General features: G+C 43.8%; 1 protein-coding gene and 1 non-coding gene across 15 annotated transcripts in view; both read right to left on the reverse strand.

Moving 5' to 3' along the window:
• Positions 1-27,091, reverse strand: part of DYSF (dysferlin) — a 215,241-nt gene that overhangs the window by 42,119 nt on the left and 146,031 nt on the right. For 8 of the 14 annotated variants that reach the window (XM_012807420.1, XM_012807418.1, XM_012807417.1 and 5 more), the window contains 4 exons: positions 24,117-24,218; positions 23,840-24,001; positions 22,667-22,832; positions 22,065-22,141 (listed from right to left, as the gene is read on the reverse strand). In XM_012807420.1, coding sequence (XP_012662874.1) covers positions 22,065-22,141; positions 22,667-22,832; positions 23,840-24,001; positions 24,117-24,218 — 507 coding nt within the window. Of the gene's footprint in view, positions 1-16,098; positions 16,162-22,064; positions 22,142-22,666; positions 22,833-23,839; positions 24,002-24,116; positions 24,219-27,091 lie in introns of all 14 variants that reach the window. The other 6 variants (XM_012807419.1, XM_012807414.1, XM_012807416.1 and 3 more) reach the window with 1 other exon arrangement.
• On the reverse strand, positions 17,972-18,138 carry LOC111726509. Its single transcript, XR_002774272.1, has one exon. It is a non-coding gene; the product is annotated as a U1 spliceosomal RNA (small nuclear RNA).

A 27,091-nucleotide genomic window follows, 5' to 3' on the forward strand; every position in this document is an offset into this window, starting at 1 on the left:
TGGTGCCGTAATTGCTGTGCTACGGGTGCTGAGCCAGAAATTTCTTATTTTTCATTGTATGCATGTATTCCTTGCATAACTTTAAAAATTGAAAGTGTTTAAAATAAACAAATAGCAAGATGCTTCAAAAGAAACCACCAAGAAAATAAAAAGAGAACTCATGGATTGGGAGAAAATACTTGCACATCATGTCAGATAATGGGATTTATATCCAGAACATATAGATAACGTATAACTCAATAATAAAAAGGCAACCCAATTTTTAAATGGGCACTGGACTTAAACAGACATTCCTCCAAAGAAGAGATACAAATGGCCAATAAGCACCTGAAAAGATGATCAATATCATTAGCCACCAGAAAAATGGAAATCAAAACCACAACCCCCACTACGATGACTATAATCAAAATCCGATAATAACTAAGTGTTGATGAAGATGTGGAGGAACTGGAACTCTTCTACACTGCTGATGGAGATTTATGATGGCACAAGTGCTTTGAAAAACAATCTGGCAATTCCTTAAGTGGGTGAAACAGAGGGTTTCATGAACTAGCAACTGGTTTGTATGAGCCAGCAACTCCCTGCCTAGAGAAATGAAAAGTTATGTCCACAAGTAGATGTTCAAAGTGGAATTATTTATAATAGCCAAAAAGTGGAAACACTCAAAGACACATCAATCGATGGGGGACATGTGAGATAGCCTTAAAAAAACTGAATTATATACTTTAAATAAGAACTTGTATTTATATGGATTATCTCAATAAAGCTATTAAAATAAAAAAGAACAAATGTTCAAATACAAGCATCAAACAACAGTATAAAAGCAGAAATCACAAGTATTTATTTCTGAGGAAGTACGAGTTAAATATTTTTTTAGCAACGGACCACCAAATAAAACCTAAAACTTACCACCTTTGGTTTTCCCCAAAAGACACTCAGCTGCAATTCCCTCTCCCGTCAAACTTCCAAGTGATGTTTGGTGGCTGGTTCTCTGGGAGCAGACACACGGGGGCTATGAAGAAGGGCCAGGGAGCCTTCTACCTCTTGGTCACATGGGCTGGCCTGCTGTCCCCATTGTCTTCCTGTCTCTCACAGTTAAACCCAGTTCTAATCAATTGTCCTCACCTTTGACAGTAATTATACATGCGGCAGAATCATAATTTACACGTTACCTTTTTTTTTGCCCATAAAATCCTGTGTTTACCCCTCTGCCCTCCCCTACTTTGAATTTCCCTTGCACCGCTCTTGCTCAAAGGCACTCCTGGCCAACCCAACTTGGGGTCAAATTCAGCTCTCCCCTCCCACACGTCAGCCGTCCCATAAGCAAATGTGGCTGGAAGAAAGCAGGATCCCAGCTGCCTCATCTTGTGCCAAGTTTCTACCACAGCCTCAAGGGGCCCATTGCTGTCTGTCTACCCCATCTTGTTTTCTTTGCTCACCTCTCCTTAAACTTCCAATACTGCGTCCCTGGCCTCACTTTTAGCCCATACTCCCTGTTTCCTCTTTCTCTTAGCAAACAGAAGCATCAGAAGAGATCTTCTGTGAGCCCCCACCAGTGCTGCATCTGTGCTGACTGCCCTCCCCATCCCTGCCACTGCTCAGCACACACCCCACCTAGGCCAACTCACGCCCTGGGCTCCAGCCTCTATGGCCCATTCAGGGCCATCATTCCATTATTCTCCCTACTCCCTCCTGCATCATCAAACTTCTACTGGACCATTCCCATCAGCTTTCAAACATGGGATACCAGTTCTCCATCATTAAAAAAAAAAAAAAGTACAACAAAGACATTTGTACCAGAATGTTTCTTGCAGCTCAATTCATAATAGCCAAGACATGTAAACAGCCCAAGTGCCCATTGACCCATGAATGAATTAACAAATTGTGGTATATGTACACCATGGAATACTATGCAGCCATAAAAAGGATGGAGACTTCACATCTTTTATGTTTACCTGGATGGAGCTGGAACATACTCTTCTTAGTAAGGTATCTCAGGAATGTGAAAAAAGTATCCAATGTACTCAATACTACTATGAAATCAATATACAATCACCTTCACATTCATATGAATGGCAAAACATAACTATAATCCAGAAAGTAGAAGGGAATAGGAGAGAGGGGGAGGGGAGTGGGGATATGAAGGAGGGAGGGTATTTGAGGGGACTGCACCTAATGTGCATGATGCAATGGTACATTTCAAAACTATTAAGAAATGAGTATAATTGTGATGGATGTGTTATTTAGTTCAATGTAAGCATTTCACATTGTATACCAAAGCAGTACACTGAATCCCATAAATGCATAAATGTACAAAGTTATGATTTAATAAAAAATAATAAACAAAATAGGTAGATATACAGACAGATATAGATATATACCTGACCACACTTGCCCTTTTGGCTTCCACCTTATTACCTTCTCTCCCTGGCAGGAAAACTTCTAGAAAGAGTTGTCTACACTTGCCCCTAATTTATATCTTTCCCTTCTCTCTTTTCCACCAAAACACACTTGCCAGGGTCACCAATGGCATGGCTGTTAATAATCCATATAGTAGCAGTATGTGACAGAGATGGTCACGCCTATAACCTTGAAGCATCTCCCCTTGTCTTGCAGAGTGCCCCACTGTCCTGAACACCACAGTGTGACTCTCAAACCTTACTGGCCACACGTTCTCAGTCTTATCTGCTAATTCCTCTGCATCACCCATGCTTTGGTCATCTGAGTGTCCCAGGAGCCTGTGCTTGGACCTCTTCTATCTATCCACTCTCACTCTCTTGATGTTCTCCTTGGGTCTCCTTTATATCTTTAAACAACATTTGTTGATGGCTCCCACAATGAGCCCTCTCCACCCTGGATGAACCCCTAAATTCTAACTGCCTATATGAATGACTTCTCCCACTGGACATCTGCTAAGCTCCTCAAATGTACCAAGTCCAGATTCCTATTCCTGAACATCCTCTGCCCAGGCTGCTTCTCCCACCATCTTCCTACATAAGTAAATGGCAACTCCTTCCTTCCAGATGCTCAACTTTACAGTCACCTTCCTCTTCCTCATACCCTACGTATGATCCACCAGTAACTCCTGTTAGCACCACCTTCAGTATCAATTCAGAGTCAGACTTCTTGTCCCTATCACTGCCCCCTGGTCCAGCCCCTACCATCCCACACTGGATTCTTGCAGCAGTTTCCTAACTGGCCTCCTTGTTTCACCCTTGCTGCCCCCTCCCCAAATCCATTCCCAACCCTATAGCCATGTACATCAGATCATGCTGCCCTCTGTGCAAATCCTTCTAATTATTCTTCAGTTCACTCAGAATAAAGCTAAAGTCCTTACAACAACCTCTAAAGTCTCTGGTGACTGGGTCCCCATACCTCCCTGACCTCACGTCCTTCTGCTTTCTTCCTCCTTCACACACTCATTCCTTGTTCCCCCAGCCACACTGGCCTTCCTGCTCCTGAACACTCCAGTACCCTCATGTCCTTCCCCTGGCAGGAACTCTATTTCCCTGATAGGTCCCTAGGCCATGTCTGTATAGCCTACAAGTCTTGATTCCAGTGCAACCTTTTGGTCTTACCCTCATTATTTTAAATCACAACCCCCTTCCCAGCAATTTCTATTCCCCCTTCCTTGCTTTTTCTCCATAGCAATTATCCCCATCTGACATTCCATAGATTTTTCTTAGGCATTTGTTTATTATGTCTCCTTTCCTATGAGGGCAGAGCCCTTTATCTTTTCTAACATTCATATCCCCAATATTTAGAACACTGCCTGGCACATATTTGCCATTCAGTAAATATTTGATGGCTACATGAATGCCTAAACAGCAGAGTTGGTAGGAGGGCTGGTCGTTGGCTTTTATGTTTGCAAAGACAGAGAATCTGCCATTTTAAAAAACTATATTTAAAAGAATGTTTTTTCTGGCCAGTTTTCTCCCATCATAGGCAAAAGACATGAAAGTATAGAAAGGGAAAGGAAGAAAGAACTAGAGACTCATGGTGGTTCCATAGCCATCACATACCTTCCCTCCCCACCCCACCCCCCTCCGCACAGTGCCTGAGTGTTTAGAGAGGAGACCCCTCCCTAACTCTGGGGATCTAGCAAGCAGCAGCCACCCAGAAGGTTCCAGAGGAATTGGGAGGGACACTTAATCAAAGATGGCTGCATGGGTGTCATGAGAGAAAAAGCCTAAGGGAGCCCTTGGCATTTCCTGTAGACCCCAGAAAGCTATGAAAGAGCTGTTCAACTGTACCTTATTCCCCAAAAGGTCTTAAAAGTTAGTTAAGGAATAGAAAAAGAGAGAAAAAGAGAGAGAGAGAATGCCAGGAAACTTGGAAGGATCTTGGGGCTGAGATGAGAAGAGGCTGTCATAAATGAAGTGTTTTTCTAAGATGCAATACAGTCTGTGCACCCAGAAATCAGTGGGTTTATAAATGCCAGGGTGGACACATACTGGTGACCAGAGATCCCTCCCTATAAAGGTCATGACATTATGGAAGCTCAACCCAGGATTTAGCTGCCTCTCAGGGATGAGGAGGAGGAGAGAAAGCCCAAACTGACTAAGTTTAAACCTTAAATGTTGAAGATTACCGGGAGTTTTCTGTCATCAGGAAAAATGTGAATTCACAGGAGAGATAAAGTTAACTTACAGAAAAATAAAGTTATATTTTTAACGTACTCACGGATGTAACTTGAAAATATCATTCCTGCTATTTCACTAATCTGGCTTCTGATGGAGTTATTTCAAGCCCACTTCTTCCTTCTCTTCCCCAGGAAGTCCCAGAATAAGTTAGCACACCCATAAGAATGAGCCCCACAAAAAACAGGACAGCTCTTCTGTGTCTTAACCCAGACGTGCCAAAGCTAACGAACCCTCTGATGTTAGTGGAATCCCATATTTCAAAGCTCCAAAAGGGAAATGGTGGTTTGTCCTCTAATTCCAAGTGTGTTTTTTACTTCATTTTGCAATAGCTAAGCATCCAGTCTTGGAACATGTCAAGGAGAAGAAAGAAACGCAAGCGGCTTGATTTTTGAAGTGTCATCTCAGGCTTTAACTAGAAGTCTGGCCATTAAAACTTCATTCTCCCATGGCCAAGGTTCAAGGCTTTTCATTGTTCAGTCAGCCAATCCAGTAAGTCTGATCAAGGCACAGGCTGGAAGCCTCTCCAATTTCAGCTAATAGCCTACATGCAATTCTTGAGCGACCAGAGCAACATAACAAAGACACATTTCCCCAGGCTTGATCCAGTCTAATGGACATTCTAATCCCTCCAAAGACCCAAATCAGTATGGTATATTCCAAACATTTAATCTACTATCATTCGGTAGGCCTAACACATTTCATGAATATGGATAACAAAACTGGCGACAATAATTCTAACTCTTCCTTTCTTTTAAGTCAGGACTGGAGGGTTAGGGAGAAGGGACAAAACTTGCATTCTCTCCCCCAGGATGACCATCTGGCATCAAAGAGGAAAATTTCTAGTCAACTTATCACCAAAAAGATTTATCTTTGGGTCACCACATGGAACTATATGCTCAGTTCTTTAAAAAGTGCTCCATTATTTTTTATGATTTTAGGCAGGTTTGTATAGCTTGCATCAACCCAGAGGAAGACATCTTAAACTGTGTTGAAAGTAATTTCTCTCTTGGCACCAATCATTTAGTGTCAAGATAATGATAATATAACAACTCAACACTGGGGTTGCTGTGAGTGTCTGCATTGAACTCTCTGCAGATATTCTATAACCCATAAAGTTTATCATGATAAATGCTTTTGTTAATATTGCCAACATCACCAGTTTGATCCCTAATACTGCTACCCCATAGCTTGACATCTGCAAAACTGTAATAATGATATGATGATTCCTCTAATTCCTTCACTAATGTCCTGAGGTTTCAGAAACTGAGACTATTTGCTCATGCACACATGAATACAAACATGTATATAATGTACAAGTACCCATGCCTGATCTAGACCAGACAAACCCCCAGACATGAAAATGCTTTGACTTCAAACCTACCCCACCTCATGCATACTAAACCACTTATGTCCCCCCAAACCATTCAGACATATGTCCACAGTCAGCTACCATGTTGATTAAGCAGAACTCTATATTCCCATAATAAAAATCACTTAATTATTTCCACAAGTGGAACACTGGGCTTTCAGCATCCATTGACATGCCCTGTGGTCCAGCCTCCTTGCCTGGCAAAAGGATCATTACTCTGATTACTCAGACATCAAGCTGGATCAGCAGAGGTGGAAGGGAAAGGCATTTAACCAAAGTGCCAGATTGCTTCCAAAGGCCTGATGAATAAGTTCCCCTAAAATCTGGAAAAGTCAAGTAGATAGTGAGGGGACCTGATCATTTAACTATTGGGCTGTTCGAGATGGGGCACTCACATGGGATGTATAGGAAGTCCCAGCTTGCTGGTCCTTTCCCAATTCAGGAGCCTAAGGTAGATACTTGGGCCATGACTTGGTTCTCCCAAGGCAGCATGACCACATATACTCCTGTGGAAAGCCTGGAAGAATGGAATCTATCCAGTAGGTTGGATAAAAGAAGATTCCATCAGTCTTCAAACCTATTCAAAAAGCAACAAAGTACCACTAATTCAGAATCAATGATGATTCCAATGGGCCCTGGGCAAAAGTGTACCCTATCTTTGTTCTGCTTATGTAGACAGTTTTGTTTAGCAAGAGTTCCAACAATCTACTTAAGATAAAAACTATTTTTGAAGGCCTTTCCAGGACTTCAGAAGCATTCATATTAGCTATCTTAAATTCAATTTAAAAAGGATTTAGGGGGAACCTACTATGTGCCAAAGTCAATCTACTTTCTAGTTACTTTGTGCATTTTCATACACAAAATTACACTACTTTCCAAATATTTTGTATTTTGAACTTGTTGCTAATTCACTCTGGTTTCCCCAGACCTCAGTTATTGCAGATAAGACTTAAAGACCCTGGAAGGTTCGATGGGCTTCACCAAGCAAAGAGATGGGGTGCTCAGCAGTGAATGCTATACCAAGTTCCAAGGCTAAGGGGTAAACAGTGGCAGGACCAATAGGGAAGGCATTAAGTTAGACCTCAGAGAGAACTTCCAATGCTATAGATTTCCAAAGGAAGCTTAGAACGGCCTTCTACAAAGACACGAACATTTCTTCTCTGGATGGAAAAACAGAAGCCTCATGGACTAGGAGAAAAACCTCTTGGGGAATGTAGTTGGAGGGTGTCATGGTGGCAGAGGCAAAAAGGGTTGCTTGTGGGGAGCTGGGGCCTCCTCCTCCCTGATGGGGCCCTGGAGTTTGCCAGACAAGTTTCACCCTGGGCTGTCCCCCCTGCAGTGTGCATCAAGGGAGGAGGGGTGCACCCCCGAGGAGACCACAGGAATGCCAAGCAGGGGAAAGGCGCCTCAAGCCAAGGGCTCCGGCAACAAGGATCCAATATCGAAGGGTGACTCCAGCCCCCGTAACAGGAGAGACCGTGAAGTATGTGCTCTGCTTCCCAACCAGCAAACACAGCAAATAACCAATTACTCCAAATAGCTAACAGATTTCAGCTCTGATTTCCCTCCCCTCACCTCCCCTGTGCCTTCACTTGTCATTTGATGGGCGATTTGTATTTGCTCTGAGAAAATGAGAGAAAGAATGAGTCACAAAGGAAGGTCCAGATTACACTAGTGACGGGCATCAAACCTCCCTAATCAGAGCTAATGGGAGAAGGGGGAGGCCAGGCTTCTCTGGCAACATATCTGAACAAGAGATATTTTTAAAGAAGTACAGTTTTACTACTTTTAAGCACATACAGTAATTCTTGCTAAAACCAATATTGCCAAATACATGTCCTTAGGAAACCTAGTATAAGAAGTTAAGTATCTTCCTAATTAGCATATCTGATATGCACAAAAGTACAGGTAAAACCATGAATGTTATTAAAATACTCCCCTTCCAACTTTCAAGTTCAGAGGTGCAAGCAGGAAGTTTGGAGACAAGTTGCCTTGGACGCCTTCTGGAAATACTTCCTTACTTGGAAGCCACACCCTGCAATTGATTCCTTTACTCAGAAAACCTTTCCTTCAAAATCTGGGGGTAAACTATTGTCAGTATTCATGAGCTGCAATAAGGCCTCTCCCCAAAATTTGGAATTAAGAGAAATAAGGCTGCCTTTGGAGAATGAGACCATGAAATAACTACAAAATAGGTCAGTACAAGAAGAGGCAAAACCACCTCAACAAAGAGGAATGTCTCCTACACTAATACTTAGCCATAAGTGAGAAGGATGCATTAATCTAGAGAAAGAACATGTCTGTGAAGATGGGAACTGATAACTGATCATTCCTGGAAGAACAGGCAAGAATGAGTAAGGCAGGTGTCTCATATCATCAAGGAGAGGGTACCTAGGCTTAGGGACTAAAGCCGTCCCTACACTAGGCGATGGATGGATGGATCAGTCTATCTTGGTCATTTGCCACTAAATTTCAAATTATATATCTAAATTCTTCTCATTCTGATTTCTCACTCATCTCCAATCATAACTTGCCTTTCCAATTGCTGAGCCTATACAGACACCATGGGCAAGAATAGTGTCCACAGTTACATGCCCCAGGCAGGTATACTTCTCACTATCAATGTATGCATCCAGCCCTGAGAAAATTGACCCATCAAGTGTCTGAACCCATAAAGTTAAGAATCCACCAAGCAAAAACTGTAGAAATTTATCTAAAGTAATACTCTTGTCTGGTGGGCCTGGTGGACCTGGTGTGCAGGTCAACTCTCCTTTACTTAAGAAATTCGTATATAGGAGTCCATAGGCAAGGACTATAGCTCTGACTTAGCCTAGTTAACATCTGACTGCCTAAACAAACTCTGCAGACCAGAAGAAAAGTCCCAGTTAACTGTCTCTGATTCTGGTTTCCTTCTTAATTCTCCTACCCTGCTGAATTTTGAACTACAAAGTGAAACTAATAACAAATCTAAACTATTTCCTTCTTCCTTTCATCTGATTTTGAATTAGAAGCAGTCATGAATTAGTGGAAGAATTTATCCAAACTCCCAATGCTTGATAAGCAAGGACTTACCTCTGTAAGGATGAACAAAAGAGAGAAGATGTTAAGGTTCACAAAAATGAGAGCAATCAGAGAACAAATGTCTCCTTATGTTAAAGAGTTGAGTAAAAAACAGAAGAAAACAAATTACTCATTTATGTTCATAGAAGTCTCAAGACGGTATTACAAACACGAAATTAGAGCATGCAATCCAAAAGGAGATATAATCTGCTTGTTGAAAAATATGACTGTCAAATTTAAAAATATAATGAAGACATTGATTTTCAGCAAAATGACAAACTAGACAACCAGAGGAAATCCAAGTAAGAACACCTAGTCCTAAACTAACACCTAAATCCATTTTGAATGCATAGCTGAGCTGATGAGAATGTAAAGAAAATCCTTAGGGGCAAATGAGAAAGGAAAAATCCAAAAAAAATAAAGAGCCAAAATGCATATTAACTAGGGGACCCAAAAAGCCACACACTGAACATTTACTTTTAAGTGAATCTGGGTTTGTAGTATCTCCAGGCATCTGGTAAAAGTAAACACATATCCTCTCTGGAAGAATGTGATTTCTATCCAGGCCTCAAAGAATTCTCAGATAAAGTTCCAAGGAACATGAATTCACAATCACAAATAGCAAAATACATAAGGAACAAGACACCATGAGCAAGAGCCAGCTAGAGCCAACCAACTGACGAATCAGACTTGTTAGAACAATGAAAAGCAGAACTGTCAGAAATAGAACTTTAAGAAAAAAAAAACTGCTTAACAAATAAAAGACATTAAAAATATGCCAAAGAGACAAGAGATCTTCAAAATTAAAAAAGCAGATTTGAACAAAAAGAATTTTAGAAATAAAAATATAAAACTTAAGACTAAAAACTTAATAAGTAGGTTAAGTAGCAAATTAGAAATAGCTAAAAGATGGGTGGCACCTGTGGCACAGTGAGGAAGGCACTGGCCCCATATACCGAGGGTGGCAGGTTCAAATCTAGCCCCAGCCAAACTGCAACAAAAAATAACTGGGCGTTGTGGGGGGCACCTGTGGTCCCAGCTAATCAGGAGGCTGAGGCAAGAGAATCACCTAAGCCCAAGAGCTGGAGATTGCTGTGAGCTGTGATGCCATGGCACTCTACCGAGGGCAACAAAGTAAGACTCTGTCTCTAAAAAAAAAAAAAAAAAAAAATAGCTAAAGACTTAGTGAGCTAGAAGATATATCTTCAGAAATTAGCCAGAGTATAATAAACAAATAAATAATATGAAAGAAAGTTTAACTGACATGGAGAAGAGAGAACGTCCATTGTAGATCCAATCAGAGTTCCAGAAGGAAATAAGGGAGTGAATGAGGAATATGTGATATTTGAAGAGATGGTTAAGAACTATCCAGAACTATTAAAAATCAGAATAGAAAAAAGGTCATCAGATTTAGGAAGATAACAGCACAGTGGAAGTCAAAAGAAAGTACTGATGGAAAATAATTATCAGTGCACCTCCTGTTTCCAAAAGAAGGGTGAAATAAAAATATTTTCAGATAATTGAAAAAATTTTAGTCACCAAAAGTGACTCACATAGAAACAGAAATCTCAAATGTCCTATAAACATTTTAAATTGCATCAATAGTTTAAAATATCCACAAGAAAAATACTAAATGTAGACACTTTTATAAGTGAATTTACCAAACATTTAGATACCAGACAATGCCAGTCTTATGTCATTTTTTAGACTCTAAAAACAGCATGTACACTACAAGTCATTTTATAAGATTAGCATTATCTAGATGCCAAAACCTGAAAAAATAGTATGAAAAGTGAAACTTTAAGCCACCATTATTCATAAAAATTGATCCAATAAAAACTTACTGAATATTTGCAAATTGAATCCAGCCATGAAGAAAAAAAAAATAATATATCATGACCAGGTTAGGTTGTTTCACAAATGCAAAGTTGTTTCAGCACTGAAAAAAAAGTCCATTAATGTAATTCATCACATAACAGATTAAAGAAGGAAAATCATATGATCACCTCAATAGATACATTAAAAATATTCAATAAAATTTAACAACATTCATGCTTTAAAAACTCTTAGCCAGCTAGTATTAGTTTACCTGATAAATTTCATACTTAGTAGTAAAACATAAAAACATTCTCTTTCAAATTAGGAGAAGAAAAGAATACTCTGTATAACCAGTTACATAAAACATACAACTGAAGGTCCTAGACAGTGCAATATGACAAGAAAAATAAGCAATAAAAAAGTAAAATGTACATGAAAGAATTAAAACTGTGATGAATCACAAATTATATGATTGATTGTTGAGAAAACTCAAATCAGTAAAATTAACAAGAGAGTTTAGTAAAGTTTTTAGATAAAAGATCTGTATATGTGAGAATTAATTTCACTTATATGCAAGACAAAACCAATTAGAAAACATACTTTTAAAAATTCAAGTAAAAAGAACAATAAAGTATAAAATGACTAGAACTAAGTCTTCTTAAAGTTATATCAGATTTATTTGGATAAAATTATAAAAATTTATTAAACAACATTAAAGAAGACCTAATAAATGAAGGGATATATCATGTTCCTAGTTAAAAAACAGAATTATAAAAATGTTTGCTCTCCCCAAATTGATCCAGAGATTCACTGTGCTCTATCATAAACCCCAATGTCTTTTTTAATAAGTTGACAAGCTGATTCCAAAACTGAGGTAGAAAAGCAAAGGACTAGAATAGCAATGTCATTCCTGAAAGTGAATAAAGTAGAGTACTTCCTTACCAAAAATCAAGACTTACTAGAAAGCAAGAGTAAGTAAGACAATGGAGTATGAATACAGAGAAAGACAAATAGACCAAAGGAGCAGAAGAGAAAACCCACAAATAGACCCATACTATATGGGAACCTGATATATGGCACAGCTATCATTATAGATCAATGAGAAAGAATGGGTCGTTCCATGATTATATGAATGTATTGGTTATCTATATGGGAGAAAATAAAAATAGATCTCTACTTCATAGTTTATATATATATACACACACACAATCAGAATAAGTACTTAAGTGTGAAAACTTTAGAATTTTTAGAAGAAAATGCAGACAAATATCTCCCTTAAATAGTATTTTTTAAAAAGAGGTTGGGCATGATGGCTCATGCCTGTAATCCTAGCACCCTAGGAGACCAAGGCAAGAGAATCACTTGAGCTGAGGAGTCTGAGGTTGCAAGGAGCTATGATGATATCACTGTACGGTAGCCCAGGTGACAGAGACCCTATCTTCTCAAAAAAAAAAAAAAAATGAAGGGAAAAAGCGACAGAGAAAGACGAAATGATAACTCATCCAAAATATATATACTAGGAATTTCAGATAGAGAGAGCTTAAAAATGACTTGAGTCTAGAAATTAAAGTAACTAAAATAATGTCAGCAGAATTTTTTTTTTTTTTTAGAGACAGTTTCATTCTGTCACCCTCGGTAGAGTGACATGGCATTTTAGCTGACAGCAACCTAAAACTCTTGGGCTCAAGTGATCCTCTTGCCTCAGCCTCCCAAGTAGCTGGGACTACCGGCACCCACTACAACAGCCAGCTATTTTTAGAGACAGAATCTTTCTTTCACTCAAACTGGTCTCCAACTCCTAAGTTTGAGCAGTTCACCCGCCTCGGCCTCCCAGAGTGTTGAGATTGCAGGTGTGAGCTGTAATTCTGCACCTACTATCAGCAGAATTTTTAAAGAGTTGGTTCTTCGTATGAAAAACAAATTTAAAATGGATAAAATTCTACTAAGCCCAATAAAAAAGAGAGAAACAACACAAATATGTGAAATTTTAAATGAGGATTAAAACAGAATGGATACAGAAACAGTATCCATCTCTTTTGGATACAGAAGCAGTATCTCTTTTACTGCAATAATATGTATGTACAAATCCATACCAATGTTAAGAGGCAATATCTGGTGACATCTAAGCTACCAAATTGATCAAAGAAGTAGAAAATGATCAAAGACTACCCTGTCCAGAAAAAAGAAGTACTAGACCCAGTTTTACCAGTGATTTCAAGGCAATTGCATCTTATGCAATTATACAAGGTTTGTTTTCCTGAAAATCTTCTATAATTTAAAACTTACATAGTAGAACACCATTTTCAAGAAAAGATGATGAATATCCTGTTTATCAGACATAAATACAATTTCACCACCTTTTAAATTACATGAATATTAATCCTTTTTAAAACTTAGTTTGATGCATATTATGCACATTTTATGCATAAAGCCACACTATTTAAAATGTTTACATCTAGTAATTTTCAACTTGCATAATTCAAATTCATAAACAGCGGCCTTAGTGCATTTTTGGACCTTTAGGAAACAATAATTCTCAGGCCAGGGAGAGTCTAAGACAACAGAAAGTAAAAAGTATAGCTGAAAAAGATTTTATAGGTTGGTACGACCCTGATATTAAAGCCTAACAAAGAAAATCTGAAAGCAATACTTATTAATACAGATGCAAAAATCCTAAGTAATAGCAAATCTAACTCAATAATAAATATACAGTGTAAGTTCTTACACGCTTTCCCTCAGCCAGGATTACCAAATGCAATCCATTCCCTCTGCCAACAATCTAAGACCCAGAGCCTCCGATTACCTGCAGCTATTCTAACATGCCCACTGCAGCTCCCAGCAAAGGAGTTCTATGTTAACCAACAGTGGATTCAGTTTGCTCTCAAACCTCTTTATGCCAGATGTACTAATATAATTATAATAAAAATAAATAAATAAATTATATATCAAAAAGTACATGAGATTTGAGTTCAAAAAGAAAGGGCATCACACCTATGAAAGCTAGTTTAATGTTTTTGATGCTTTCTAAGGGATAAAAACGAAGTATGTGTGACATAACATAAAAGAGGAAATGTTAAACTTTAAGAATTATTGAAAATTATGATGAAAAACATCATATTTTTTTGCAAGTACCATTAAGTTCTTCTCAAACTTTAATAAACCTAAAGCTAAAAATCCTAGATAATACATTTTGGATGTGATTTATACCAAAAGAATGACATGACACTCAGGTTAGCATAGTCAAATGATAGGCAAATAAAGTTATATGTATATGGTTAAAAATGAAATGTTTATAGTATATACGTATGACTTTTAATGAGTCCCTATTTAATCAGTTTTCTCAATTAGCCTGTCAACTACCTGTCTTGATTGTATTGAATATGAAGGCTTCACTTGTAGTAGACTATAATACCATGACCCATTGACTGATCTGGATTTATCCCAGGAATACAGAACAGCTATGTACTATGTTAACAGCACAATGGAAAACAAAATGGTTGTCTTAATTAATGTTAAATAGATGAACGTTATACTTGATAAAACAAAATTTCCTATACCTAATTCTTATGATACTTGATAAAATTAAACTTCCCATACCTAATTTTTAAGCTATTAATAAACTAACAATAAAGACACAACCCTGACAAAATAAAATATCTATCTAGAACCATCAATCCTTATCCTAATTAATGGAAAACTAACCAAAACATTCTCATTAGACTCAATGACTAAATATGTTTGCTCACTAACATTTTAAATATCAAGTGGTTATTCTGGAGAAATGAATAAGGTAAAACTATTTCAAACTGACAAATTTATTATGACTTGAAGAAAATAATCTTACCTACCTGGAAAACCCAACAGAATCAATTAACAACAGTTAGAACTAAGGAGGGAGCTTAAGAGTCTGCTCCAAAATAAATATATACAAAAACATTGTTTTCCTATATTCTAACAATAGTCAGTTAGACAAAGTCATAAGAAAGATAGTCTGTTTAGTATAAATGACAAAGGTTATAAAATGCCTAGGAATAAATTTTAACAAGAAGTGGGCTTGAAAGACCTGAGTAAACTAAACTAAAATAATTCCTCTAAGAGGCATAAAAGAGAAGAGAGTAAATTAACATATTGAAAGTCTAGTGATAGGGAATAGCTGAAATGTTATGGAAGTCCTATCTTTAAAGAACATAAAAATACGGGGAAACATTCACATATTCTTCTAAGTTGAAAATACATATTATAAAAAGTACAATATGATTCCAAATTTGTGAGGAAAACAGTACGCACATGTGTGTAAAAGATATCTAAAAATGTAGGTACATCAAAATCTCAACAGTGATTATCTTTAAGTAGTAGGAATACAAGTGGTTTTAACTTTCTGCCTTACATATTTTGCTTTCCATGTTGTCTACAAAAGATAAATTAGAAGAAATTTAAAATACATATTGCCTCCTTCTAGAAGGCCATAAAACACCTGACATAGCAGTGCCTTCCCTTAACACCATGAATGGAATTTAACTCACTGCCTTTAGGCAGTTCCTATCACTTACAACCAACCAAGCGAGCCACAGAATATCAGCCCTTAGCATGGGACTTATGAGTGTATGCTGAAGGCAAGACACCAAAGTCATCTTCCTGGAGGGACCCACAATCCAAAAAGATGACACCCAGAAAAGCAGCTCAGGCAGGCAGAAACAGCCAGAAGCTCCTAGGAACAGTAGGAGCTGACCACTAGGTTAGACAGACTTTTCAGAATTGCTGGGTCCAGACAGGGTTTCTCAGTCACACATACCCTTTATGCATGTGGGAGGAACAGAGAAAGTCAGCCTACTGTTGCCCACAGAGGCTTCTCAGCTCCCATGTCCCAGAAGTCAGAGTTTCATCTACAGACTTCCCTGCTTCCATTGTCCTGTGTGGCTCCACCTAACCCCCCAGCCCTCACAGAGGTAAAGAGGATTGAGGTAAATCTCAGGATGCACTAGGAGATAACCTAGGGATGCCCATTTCTGAGACTCTATCCCTTAACTTTCTCCCCACCCCTGTGTTACTGCACAAGGCTCACAGGAGATTGCTTTCTGCAGAGGCTCAGAAAATACCTCCTTTCTTCCCCTCCCATTCTCCCCTCTTCTGTTTTCCCTTATCCCCTGCCCCAATTCCCAACTCCCCAAGAGAAATCAAGTTGCCCACAAATAGGCAAACAATACATACATGAGGACTGGATGGAGAAGATGCCATGTTAGTGGGGGCCAAGCTCGACAGACCATCTGCAAGCTACAAATGAAACATGCTGGTTAGCAACGGGATTAGAGAATCCACTTCAGGGAAGACAGCACAGCCTCCAGGAAGTAGCACTCTCTAACCAGGCACCTTGTACTTTTTCTCCAGGGATAACATCTGGTTTGGAATTAGACAGGCCTAGCTCCATCACCTCACCAACTGCATTCCCTTAAGCAGACCCACTTGACCTCTGACTCGGCATTCCCATATGGAGAATGGGAGCAAAGCCCACCTCCCTAGGCAACAATGAGTATGAATAAGACAAAGGCCATACATACCCAGGACAAGGTGAGGCATGTGGAAAGGGCTTGGCAAATACCTGTGTCTTGTCCACTCTCTCGCTGCCCTCCCTGCCTTTCCAAAATATGCCTGTTTCAGGGACACTCTAACCCCCCATCATCCAGAGTGGTTCCCTTGAACACTAAGCTGCACCATCCCTGCTGGGCGTGGTTCCTAAGACTGTACATTTTTCAGTATTCTTTCCTCAAGTACAAGAACCAGGGTACCATCTGAGTCCCCCTAAGTCCTATATCAGAGGGGACTTTAAGAGTCTTATAGTCCAACCTCCACATCTGTACTACAAGTAATGTTCTGCATCCTTTCCTGAGCATCAAAGCCCTGCCTGCAATTTTCCCGTACTGCGAGTCCATATTTTATAGGATGAATCACGGAGCAGCATCATGGAGGGCTTCATGGCCCAGGACTGGAGCTAGGGAGCCTTATTCAAAAGATATGAGAGTCCAGGAGAAGGTGATGGGTCTCTGGGTCGATGGGTACCAGTCCAGCAAGGGAACAAGGCAAGAAGACGCATTCTAGGCAGAGGGAGTAGCAAGTGCAAAGGTGGAGAGGAAGAAATAGCAGTCAGGTCAGGAGACAGACACTGATGGAGAGGGCACAGGGCCAAAGGCTGCACAGAAGAGGAGCCCGGTGGGACCCAGAGCACCAGTAGACCCTCCTGCTGGGAAACACACCCACCTGAGGGTCAGGAAGAACTCAGATTAATATGAGGGGGATGAAGCCCTGCTGGGACCTGAGGGAAGTGTAGGAGCTGACAGAGCCATCCCTGCCCTAGGAAGGGCAGCATGGCTGAGGGGGCCCTCAGGGCTGCTCAGAGCCAGAAATGTGGGTGGGAGGGCAGAATGGCCAATGGGCACTAAGCCAGGGCTGCTGGATAGTGGTTCTGGTGCCCTGGCCACGTGTTGTTGGGCACGGTGTGACCCCTGGAATAGCCTGGATGAACTCCACGTGCAACCCCCAGCTGGCTGGAGGCTGGCCCAGCCAGGCAGCAGCCCTGCCCCTCCCATTCTCTTGCTGAACCCCACAGAAGCCTTATTGTTATTTTTAATACAGTTCTTTTTTAGAAAGGTGAGAGGGAAACCGGCAGTTCACCAGAGCAAAAGGAAGAAAAAAATAAAGCTAAACATAGTGCTCCAAAGATCTGGTCCAGCTTCAGAAATTACATGTTCCCCTTTGGGACTCAGGCATAATTTGCCACTCCAGTTCTAGGAGCACGTTCCCACCTTCACAGCATCCCAGAGACTGGAGCAGCAGGCTCAAAATTAGCAGCAGGCTCAAAATTTGCCAGAACCCTGGAGCCCGGGAGCCCAGTAGCCCAGGGACCTGGGGGTCAGGGAGCGGGCCAACCCCTGCACCCCACCCCATGGGCATAGGGAACTTGTCTGAGCCACCTTCTAACACCTCCTGCACACCAGCCTACCAGGCCTGTCTGCTGGCCACGCCCCCAGGCCCACCCCACCCCTTATACAGGAGTCCTACTTCCAAACTTTTGCAAAGCTCCTTCCCCCTAGGGAAAACATGAATGCAGTCCCCCACTATCACAAATTATGCAGCCAAGTTTCCCACATTTGGGATAATCACAAGGGTCAGCACAACTGTAGTACAATGAAAGGATGAGCCTGGCGCTGGGAAAACTACCTTTACCATCATGGCATCTCCTTGACAGATAAGTATTGCTAACCCCACCTGGCTTCTAAGGCCTTTCTCTAGCTTCCCTGGAAAAGCTTTCCTGATTACTTTAGCCCACGCTGACCTTCCAGACCAGGAGAGTCCACAAGGTTGATGTCCTTGTTAATGAAGCCTCTTCTCACTTTGACATTGCCAGCTGAGATCTGCTAGACATCCCTCATGTCCCTGCGATCAGAGGCGAAATCTCCCAAATGTTCTCCTCCTTATCCCTCCACAACACACACATATTTCCCACACCCAGAAATTTTCCTTTTCTGAAGACATAAAAATGAGACCCCTACCCAAGAGTAGTCTCTCAGAATACGACTCTGGAGGCATCTCAGTGCCTGGACGGCAGGCAATGTGCAGTGCTGTCCATCCAGGGGTACAGCCCTACTTTGAGTTTCAAGACCCTCTATAAGACATAGGTGGGGCAGGGCATAGCATTCTTTGTGTGTGTTCCTGAATCCTGCTTTTTTTTTCCCTCTTCATCATCATAATATCAAGGACCAGTTTAGTGGGGGAAAAAACAAATTAGTAAACAAAGACTCTAATTTTATTTTAAAGATAAAAATGAACTCCGAATCAGAGACAGAAAAGGGGAGAAGGAAGAGGAAAGGATAGAGAATGAAATGTTAGTAGCAGTATCTTCAGATCGTGTGTTTGGTTGGAGGTAATGTCTGTTGGTTCATCATTTCTCTACAATTTCCGAAAGTTATATAATGAACATGTATTATATTTATTATCAGAGAAAAATGAATATATCCCTTTTGAAGCAGAGAACTAGAAGGAATCAGGTAACTCTATTCTCTGTCTGTGAGGACACACCTGCACCTGCCCTCAGAGAGTTAAATCAAGGCCATAATTCCTGCAACATCACCACCACCATGGATAGACAGACACTCCTCCCACCAGCCTGCATATGCACGGGTCTCAGCCTCCACCTCTCCTGCACACTCCTGTGCACACACCACCCCACCCCCATCTACCAGTCTGAAGTCCACACATGGGACGACATCCCGGGGCCAAGAACAAATGAGGGAGTTAACATGCACCACTGTGCCTCTTCCCAGCCCTCGTCACAAGGATAACAGTTGAACACAGGCTCCCTTCACCCCCAGAGACAGGCACCAACCACCGATCAGCCCTGAAGGCTGGGAACACAAGTTTGCCTTATACATATGTTTTAAGTCATCTCCAGAATTGGCACCCTTGACACATACCAAAATGTTTCTAAAAACCTGAGAAATGCTCCATCGTGAGTGCCAGCCCATGGCCTGAGCGTCAGGAAAGAGTCTGAGGTGACATTTTCTAAGTGTATGGTAAGCCCATCCCAGGACCTGGGCAGATGGTAGTGAGACGCTTCAGGAGAGAGAAGGTGTGACCGAGGAAAGAGACAGGAGGGCACCGAGACAGAAGGCTGCATCTGGCAAGAGTGGGCTTGTGCTGGAGGGGAGCCCTGCGCTGGACCCACAGCCAGGACATGGTAAGGACAGCAGCGGGGACTCTATCAACTATGTGGATGAAGCAGGAGTGGGTGGGACACACAAGAGCCCCACAAAATCCAAATTTGTCAGAGTTCTTGTCACTCCCATCCCCAAAGGCCCCCACTTCTCATGCTATCTGGACTGGGAAAGGAGTCAGGGAAACAGAGCCCAGCCAGAATTATCTGGCAAGACCCTGGCACGGGAACCCTCTGCCTGCTGGGTCAGCCCTGGAGTGCCTGGTCCCCCAGAGTGCCAAGGATATGAATGAGAGACAAGCAAATGAAAGATTTCCTGGGTCAGCCAAATGTGATCAAGGAATCTCAGAGAAAAACACAATATAAAATCAGATACCAGTCTGGGGGCTTCCCCAGAGGGCCAGGAATCCCTGGAGACCAGAACTTGCCTCCCTGCTGGGTGTGGGGCTCCTTCATCAAACAGGGAGCTCAAAGAGGCAAGTTCCACACCTCCTCCATCAGGGTGGGCTGGCCTCCTTCCTCTTCCTCCCTGCCTGCCTCTTAGGCCAGGCAAGGCCCAGGCCCTGCCCCATGGGCACACTTCCAGGAGCCCGACCCCAGCTCCACACTCCTCTGTCTGGCCTCCAGCTCTAGCCAGGGTGGCCGTGTTCTCCCACAAAGAGCACAGGCCTGGCTCTGGCTCAAACCCTGGCCCCAGTTCCTTCATGTCAATGCCGGGAGGGTGGCCAGACTGGGCCTCCTCATCGTCTGCCTCTGGCTGTGCTTGTAGCCAGCAGGACCCAAAATAGTCCCTCCCCATCTGAGTCTGTAGACGTTTTGAGGGCAGCACATACAGAACGGAAATCCTGCTGGGCAGGCCCTGAGCTTCCCTGCGCTGTCTCAGACAGGCCCTTTGAGGGGGCGGGAAGCAGGAGCCAGGAACAGACAGCCCAGAGTTTGGGGCAAACTACCTACCGAATGCAGCTATAAACACCCAGTCAGGCCAGAAGGCACTAGCACTGAGTTTAGCTAAATTTCATGTAGGGCAATTTGAAATTTCCATTTGGGTTTCCCTAGCCAAGAGAGGTTCTTCCTCAGACTCATATAGACAACGGACATGTCATCCATCCATCCATCCATCCTTCCACTCATTTGCCAGACAGACAGACTCTCGCTGAACACCTCCTCTGAGCTAGGCCCTGTGCTGAGCACTGAAGGTACACAGAAGCTCCCTGCCACTGCCCTGAGCCCAGGCTAGGGAAGACGCTGACATTTACAGAGACAGCAGGACTCCAGACATGCCCAATGACTGAGATACGAGAAGGGGAGGAGCCAAAGAAGAATCCTCAAAAGAAGTGACCACACCTGAGCTGAGGCTCAAGGAATAACCAGGAGTTGGCCAAGAGAGCAGCGGCAAAAGTTCTCCCCAGAAGAAAGGGTGGCAGAGCACAGCGCTGGAGAGCCCAGGGTTTCTGAGAACTTCTTAGCTTCAGTGAAGCTATAGAGCAAAACTCTTGTCTCATCAGCAGTGAGGCCTAAGGACACAAGTATTATCCACATAAGCTGGGAGCTTCTACCCCTGGGCAGCCCAGATACTTTGGGAAGCAGGTGTGAGCAGTGTCGTGTGAAGCCCAGATATGAGGATGACAACCTGGAACAGACTATGTATTAAAGGCCAGTGCTTATGGTGAGACTTTTCTCCAAGTCCACTGCAGGAAGGGCTAGATGGTCTCAGACCTACAGGACCCAGGGCCACTCTAGGACCCGCGGGATGCAGACAATGCTCTCCCCTCCTCAGTAAAGATGCCACGGACCTCCTGCCATGCTCTTTAACATGAGTCACCAGCTGGCCCTAGGTTGCTGAGATTATACCAAAAGATGACTCTTATCTCCCCATGGGATTGGACACCCTTAGAATAATGTCCCTCTCCTGCCCCCTCCCTTCCTTTCCCTGGAGGTGGGAGAATGGGGTGTGATGGACTATTTCTTGGACCCAGCCTCTTCCTTTTAAACTGCCTCCAAGATGCCATCAAGCACAAGTCCATAGAAAAATCTTCCCCCTAAAAAGGACCTGTCCAGGGTACAGGAATCGGGGCTGGAGTGCTCCAGAGCCTGCCCAGCCATCCCCTACCTTGTCTTCCTTTTCTTTCATTTGCTCCCCCATTCTGATTTTCTGTGTAATCTCCATGGGAAAGCCCTCAACATCACTCCAAAAGTAGAAAGGACATTTTTTGCCCAGGAAATAGGCCTGGGTCTTGTCCAGAAGACACCACCACTACCATCCCTCAACCAGACTGAAAGCTCCCATTGAGTCCCCTCCATGGCTCAGTATCCAGCCACAGGATAGAGAGGGAGAGGGTTTATAGAGGCTGCGTAATAATGAAGGGTGGGGAGAAGTACTGGGAAGAGGTGAGGAACAGGGGATGGGGGACAATCAAGGCCTTCATGTGAGGAGCTGGGATCTCTCCCCGGGACCCAGCACCCATCCTACCTGGACAGGGATGAGGGGCTCCTTGTCATCAATATCAATCAGCACGTCTTCCCCAGGACTGAGCAAGCTCACATCGTCTGTAGAGGACAGTGATATCCAGCCCTGAGAGGTGCTCCCCCAAGGGGCTCACCCCTCATCAGCCACAAGACTGCTAGGAACTGGGATAAGACCCTCAGGCCCTCCACAATTCTCAGTTGTGGTCTTTCACTTCCTCTCACCCAGATCTTCCATCTCCCATCTGCTCCACATCCCTGCCTCCCTCTTCACCTCCCCACATCTCTCTCCTCCCTCTCCACCTTGTCTCTCTGCATCTCTCTCTCCCTCAATTCTTCCCTTGTCCCCACTTTGAGCCTTGGCCCTCAGCCCCCACAGGCATGGGCCCCCTGCCTTATGTGCCCAGTCCAGAGCTAGGCAATGCCCTAAGAAGGTGAGATTCCCAGCCTCCAGGTCTAGCAGAGCAGAAGGCACTTCTTGTTCAGGTCCCAGTAAGAGAATAGCCTCAGAATGCATCTCCATCCTCAGGTCCATCTCATCTTTCTGGTCCACCCTCAGGAGCAGGAAGTGCTGTCTGGACCTAAGTCCCCAATCTTGTCCTCCATTACCTGGGCCTCCCTGTGGAGATGGACTCTCTGCCAAGTAGGGATCACACAGGAAGCTCTCCAGAGAGCGGATGGTACACTGGCCCACCACAGGCCGGCGGCCAAACTGGCGGTTATCAATGACCTTGACCGTGATGGGGGGACAGTAGAGCTCCTCCCTGGGCAGCATCTGGGTGGAGGAAGAGGAAAACTCTGGCACTGGCCTGGATCTATCTCTGGGAAACCTCCAGGACAAGCCCAAGGAGCAGAAATGACTATAAACCCACAGATAATCCCAACAGCCAGAAATCCAAAATGGTGGTAGCCAGAGCAGGCCAATGGAGCAAAGTCCCATACCTTCTCTGCTGGCCTCCTGCAGGCTGCATATGAAGGCTGGCTTTCCCTCCCAGCTTTACCTTCCAAATATACCCAGTGCAGCCTGAAGTTAAAGGAAGTCTGCTTTCCCTGAACCCTAACCGGCCGGGGAGGGGGAAAGGGGAGTTGGCCCAGGACCCAACATTTCTTGCAGACAGTCCCCCCCAAGTGGATACTCAAGAGTTGGCTTACAGACCCATATTCTCCCCCTACCATCGCAAAAGCACTTTGAACACAACTTGAAATAATTTTATATGCTCTCCTTCAGTGGCGGCTTTGGCTCAGCCAAGAGGAGGCTCCTGTTGACAGCCACTGGGCCTGGAATTCCTACAGCACTTTCATCTTAAAAACCATTTTCTTTTTCTCAGACTTGACTTACTCTGGCCACTAGGCCCAGGCATCCCAGGGAACTGGAGGGGGCCGGAGGGCTATGGGGTTGAGCTCCTCCAAGGGGGGCCCAGGCTCAAGGAGGGCAAGGTCAGGAGAGATAACTGAAGACCAGAGCTCTGGCAGGTCCCCAAGGGGCACTGCAGGAGACTGAAAGCTGCCCTGCAAGGGGAAACAGCCACAGAATGGCTTTTTGTGGCTTCTGCTGGTCTGGTAGGAGGCAGCAAGATGGGCCCATTTGCGCTGCTCATAGGCTCAACCCTTCCAGTGAGGAGAGTGTGAGCATCTCCTCCCCATTGTCATAGGACATGAGACAGGAGAGATGCCATGACCCGGCCTGGTCCTATGGGCAGCACAACTCCCAGGGTATTTGGGGCCAAGAGGAAATTCTAGCCACCAGGACACAGGAGGGGGATAGCAGGAAGGGGGACTCACCACCTCCATGAAGAGGGTGCAGATGTCAAAGTTGGGGTTCTTCCGGAGGTTCCTGATAACACAGGACTGTACTGTCTGACCTCCACACTCTACCACAAGGCTGGGGGAGGAGACACTGGCCAGCTGGTAACTCTTCATGTTCCGCAGGCCCCATGCCAGGATCTGGGGACACATATGAAGAAGCAGCTGGATAGGTGCCAGGTCCTGGGTAACACTGGGGCCAGGAAGGGGGAAGGGCCAGGCTGCACCCCAGCCTGGCACCCAAGAGGGCACTCACCTCGATGGCGGTACGCTGGAGAGCTGGCTTAATGTTCTGAGGAACCACATAGATGTTGGCCTCCCTCTGGGGTGGTGGGTAGGGTAAGTCTGTGTCCTCCGACTGCAGGGACAAAGGTAGGCGGAAGACCACAGCAGAAAGACAAGAAAGAAGAGGGACACACAAGACAGAAAGAGATGGCATGCGTGGAGAGACACAGAACCAGAAGCAAAAAGACACCAAAGAAGGCAAACAGGCAGGCAGAAGGAAAGCGCTAAGTCAGTGTCTGCCAGGCAACAATTGCAGCCCTTCACCCGGGGTTCAGGTCACCCTGTTTCAACTGAATCTCAAATCACCCTCTCCCCATAATGCAGACAGATGCACCAATGAGCTGCTCAGGGTCTCCCCCTCCCTGACATACACAGGCCATGCACACACATGCATATGCATCTGCACACCACCCACTCCTCCTTGGAGTGTCCACTTCAGGACCTCTCAGTCCCAGACAGGACCATGTGCCCTCCCTCCACCTGGTTCTCCTGCCACCTAGCTCACACCCTCCTGGGTCATCATCTGTCCTGGTGTTCCAGCTCCGCTCCCATGCCTTCCCACAGGCAGTCCCAATTCCCTTTTCTCATGCCTGTCCCCTATGAGGACAGAACACATGCACTTGAGCCAGAAAGAGGAAAGCAATTGACCAATGGGAGAAGGGGATACAAATGTCCATCATCCACAGAGCATCACAGCGCACTGCTGGGTAGGCACCCTCACCTACACAACACAGACAGAGATGAAAGAGGCGTGTGTCATCTCTGACCTACTAGGGGTTTGAAAAAGCCTTGGACAAGAATCTTCAATGATCCGGAAGATCACTGCTTCACAGGGGAAGCAGGGTGGGGCAAGGGAGGCAGGCACCACTTTAGCTAATCACCAAAACAATAACTAAGAACACAGGCTCTGGGTGAATCCTAGCTCTGCTACTCAGAAAGTTAAATAAGTTATTTTACTTCCCTATAGTTCGATTTTTTTATCTACAAAATAGTAAAAATTATCAACCTCTAAATGTCAATATAATTGCCTGGTTCATGTAAACTCTCATGAACTACTAGTCCATGTGGTGCCTTTGTGACAATTAGAGAAAGATGTCCTTTTCTTAAGACTCCTTATGTCTGTGACAGAAAAATCATATTTTCCAAGTTTATTAGAACTAGAGACTTTACTGCCACCTATTGGAAAACTGTTATAATAAATACAAATATATAGCAACTGTGCTAGAAATTGCACCCTCTTATGCCTTTGTGCAGTGCCCAACCTCCACATCCTTACATGGAGACCCTGACACTCAGAAAATGTTAACTATCTTTAAAAGGACTATGCTGGACACCTTACTGAGCTTACCTCATGTAATCTCATTTAATAAACAATGGAATCATTGGCTTCATTCACTACTTGTTTGGGGTTCCTTCTAAAGGGATGGCACATACATCTACAGATGTCCCGCCATAGGTGATGGCAGCAGAGCAGAGAAAAATAACAGCTTCCTCCCACCTCACAAGTCACTTCATAGCCAACTCAAGCTGCACTCCTGCCCAGTGACACCACACTTCCCTGACCTAGTGGTAAGAAGTTAAGTTCTAGAATCAGACAGACATTGGCTCTTAGTGCCAGCTCTGTCACGTCCTAGCTGTTTGATCTTGGGCAGATTATTCAACCTCAGTGACTCAGTATCCTCATATGAAGATGTGAGATGACTATACCCTTATGAAATTTCTCTGAGAATTAAATGGAAGGACAAGTAGAAAAAGTACCTAGCGCACAGGAGGTGCTTACTAAATGACTATGACAGGAATTCATGCTATAACTGTTACCAGTACATTGTTTCCACCACTGGTGTTGGTGTTGACCTTCCCAGGGTGACTTAAGGAGAGCTGAGCCATCAGAAGCAACTTTCAGAATAACTACCCTGCAATTCCCAGGGGATGAAGTGAAGGAATTCATCATTTTCCTTCAGACCCACAACGCAGGTGAAATGATATAAAAGGCACATGTAGTTTGGACTGACTGAGGAGGGGTGATGCGCAGGGTTGCCACAGTGTACAACTCCAGGGAGTGCAATGTACACCCTGGTCCACAAGAAATGCCCTAGAGGATGTAGGCAGAGCTTGCACAGCTTCTGAAGTGACCTGGATTCTATGGGGACCCCTAGTTTGATGTCCACCCTGGGCACTCCAAAGCCCTCCATTGCAAATGACTATATAGCAGGGTGGCCTCTTTAAAGAAAGGGTTGTGTTTGTGGCCCACTCATGCCTGCTCATGACTGATGCCCAATTCAATGTGGCCAAAAAAAAAAGAAGCAAAACACAATGAGATCAAGGAGGGGACAGCTCCAAGCTCTTCTGAGTAGAAAGTAGAACCACCAACCTTTCTCACAGGGCTTTTCTCTTAAAATCACCAAGGGAAACTCACAAATACATTCCCCTCTAGAACACATTCCCTCTAGGCCCCCAAACTCTGGGCAGCGTCACTTTATCCCTCCTTTCCACATTCCACTTTTCCCCCAGGGCTTCCTTGAGCTCTGTAATAATGACATTCCTCTCTATCAGCTGAGGACCAGGTTCCTCATTTTCAGGAAGCTGCTCAATGGGAGGACAGGGGAATGAGAATCTCGAGAAGGTTATGCTCTGGTACCATTTGGAGAAGGCCCTGGAGGAAGAAGGCAGGAGCACACAGCTGTAGAGTGCCAGGCCCAGCGGAGGCGGGAAGGAGAGACAAGCAGAGACAGGGGTTAGTGGTGTGTCCCAGGGCAGCTTCCTCAGCATGAGGCCACTGCACTCATCCCAAGGCCATCTCTGCCCACTTTGCTGTCCTCAGGGGGTCCCAGCACTCACTTGCCCCTGCCATCTGCTGCTGCCTCCCGAGTTGCATGTCTCTGTGGCTCCCCCTCTTCCCAGCCTGTGAGCTGCCATGGCAGTCCTCTCCCACAGCAGTCCTCTCCT

This window comes from Otolemur garnettii, unplaced genomic scaffold (assembly GCF_000181295.1).
Source record: "Otolemur garnettii isolate 467f Iridium unplaced genomic scaffold, OtoGar3 scaffold00068, whole genome shotgun sequence".
Taxonomy (NCBI): Eukaryota; Metazoa; Chordata; class Mammalia; order Primates; family Galagidae; genus Otolemur; species Otolemur garnettii.